The sequence below is a fragment of the Emiliania huxleyi genome, assembly GCF_000372725.1.
Source record: "Emiliania huxleyi CCMP1516 unplaced genomic scaffold EMIHUscaffold_3274, whole genome shotgun sequence".
NCBI lineage: Eukaryota > Haptophyta > Isochrysidales > Noelaerhabdaceae > Emiliania > Emiliania huxleyi.
The window spans coordinates 1-2,029 of NW_005199540.1; the positions used below are offsets into that span (position 1 = coordinate 1).

Below are 2,029 nucleotides of genomic sequence, written 5' to 3' on the forward strand. Positions count from 1 at the left end.
ATGATCAGTGCACAGCCGCTCGGCGTCCGCGATGTCTTTAGCAGCTTGTGGATACGTCAGCGACGGTCGGAGCGCGTCGAGCGCGGCAAACTCAGCCGCACCCTCAAACATAGCGCGGCTAAACAGGCCGTCAGCCCACGAGGCGGGCCCGTCCCTGGGTTCCAACTTTTTCCGGGGTGTGGTATGGTAGCCTCGCGGCCCAAAGGGTGGGGGGGTATGGTCCTGACCGCCCATCCCCGGTCTCCGGGAGGCTGGGTCTGTCAGCAGGCGGGGGGGGTATGGTCTCGAGGTGGGTTGCGCGAGGGTACCATACCCCGCAAAAAGTCCGAACCCTGCGTGGAACGTAAGAGGAAGAATCTCACAACAAAACTCCCTCGCACAACACTGGGCACGGGACTGGCGCGCACTGGCACTAACACAGGAAGAAGCAAAAAGAGTTTTACAACAAAAGGCGGTCGCACGACACGATTCACGCGACAGGTGAGGCGCGGGCGACGGCTTCCTGAGAAGCTGGGGTCGCGCCCAAACTGTAAAAGAAAAATTTTGTAGAGGCCTCAGCTTCGCAAAAAAGACCCGATGCGCGGCGGCCTGCGACGGCCCGGGATGAGCTCCCCACGATGCGACTAAGCGAGATCAATTGACCTACTGGACCTATAGTCCACCCCTATCATGTCTATACTGACTGCAGACGACCACATGCCACACAGCATCACGCACAAGCACAAGACCCGGGATCGCAAAAAAGACCCGCGGTGCTCACACACACCCACGCGCTCGTGCATGCCGAACCAGCTCTAAAAAAATACCACCGGCACCGCCTCGCCAAGGCGCACAATAGTCAGACTGACAGTGTTTTCCAGTTGTGGCATCCTCGGCAGCCAGAAATAAATGGCGACCGGCAGACGGTCACAGAGGGTACGGGGTTGAGAGCATTTTCCAGCGGCCCAGGATGACGCATCTGGAAAATGCTGTCAGTGTGACTATTGTGCGCCTTGGCAAAGCGGTTCCGAAGTTATTTTTTCCGAGCGCGGTGGACTTCATCGCGCCCGAGAGATGCCGGTCGCCGCATCGTTCTATCTGAAGCCAAGAAGCCGGCGGCGCAGCACGCTGACTATCAGGACCTCGTCGACGTCTTCTGGGTCCTCGCGGATGCCACCTTCAAGGCGGAGCCGGAAAACGCTGGCACCAAGGGCTCGGCTTACCGCAAGGCGGCGCAGGCGTTTGCTGCCTGCCCGTTTGCCGTCACTAATTCATCGGTCGACCTCAAGAAGAAGAAGCTGCCCAACGTCGGCAAGGCGTCGGTGGAGAAGATGGCAGCCTTCCGGGCGACTGGCTCTATCCCCAAGCTGGTGGCGTATCAGGCAGTACTAGACAAGGATTTTGAGGATGATGGCAGCGGTGGTGGCGGCAGTGGCGGAGGCGGCTCCGGCGACGGCGACGGCTCTGGCGGCGGCGGCGGCGGCGGCGATGGTGGCGGCGGCGGCGGCGGCAGTTGCAGCGGCAGCGGCAGCGGCAGCGGCGACACCGCAGAAGCGGGAAACGGAAAGCGGCGTAAGGTGGGAACTGGGTGAACTGCAACTGCGGCTCTGTGTGTGTGGTATAGCCCTCACCCCTCACATGTTCAGCGCGCCCCACCCCGACGCGCGAGCAGATCGCGGTAACATACGGACGGAGCTAAGTGCCTCGCCGTCCTCGCAGGAGTCAGCATAGGCGGCTCCCGTGGTGTACCTGTGTTAGTGCCAGTGCGCGCCAGTCTTCCCGTACGGCCCAGTGTTGTGCGAGAGAGTGTCGTAACATTCTTGTGAGCATGAAATTCTTCCTCTATTGCACTAAGGACTCTTCCTTTTTGCGCTGATGCCTGATGTGAAAACGATCTTTTCCGATTCGGGCTACGGGCATTCGCCATTCGCGTAAAGGGGAAGAGGACCCTGAGTTGCGCAGGGGTTGTGCGCCAGGCCCTCCTGCTCGGCTCCAGCGAGTAGACAAGTGTTACCATCAACAGAGGAGAATCCGACCTTCGATCGCGACG

The 2,029-nt window shown here is 60.4% G+C and overlaps 1 protein-coding gene across 1 annotated transcript; it reads left to right on the forward strand.

Moving 5' to 3' along the window:
* The first annotated feature begins 1,052 nt into the window (after positions 1–1,052).
* EMIHUDRAFT_447237 (hypothetical protein) lies at positions 1,053–1,830 on the forward strand. Its single transcript, XM_005773762.1, has one exon. The coding sequence runs from the start codon at positions 1,387–1,389 to the stop codon at positions 1,708–1,710; it is 324 nt and encodes a 107-aa protein (XP_005773819.1). The 5' UTR covers positions 1,053–1,386; the 3' UTR covers positions 1,711–1,830.
* Positions 1,831–2,029: the final 199 nt, after the last annotated feature.

Coding starts and splice junctions, on each gene's coding strand:
- EMIHUDRAFT_447237 (XM_005773762.1), top strand. CDS start 1,387: ATGATGGCAGCGGTGGTGGCGGCAGTGGCGGAGGCGGCTCCGGCGACG.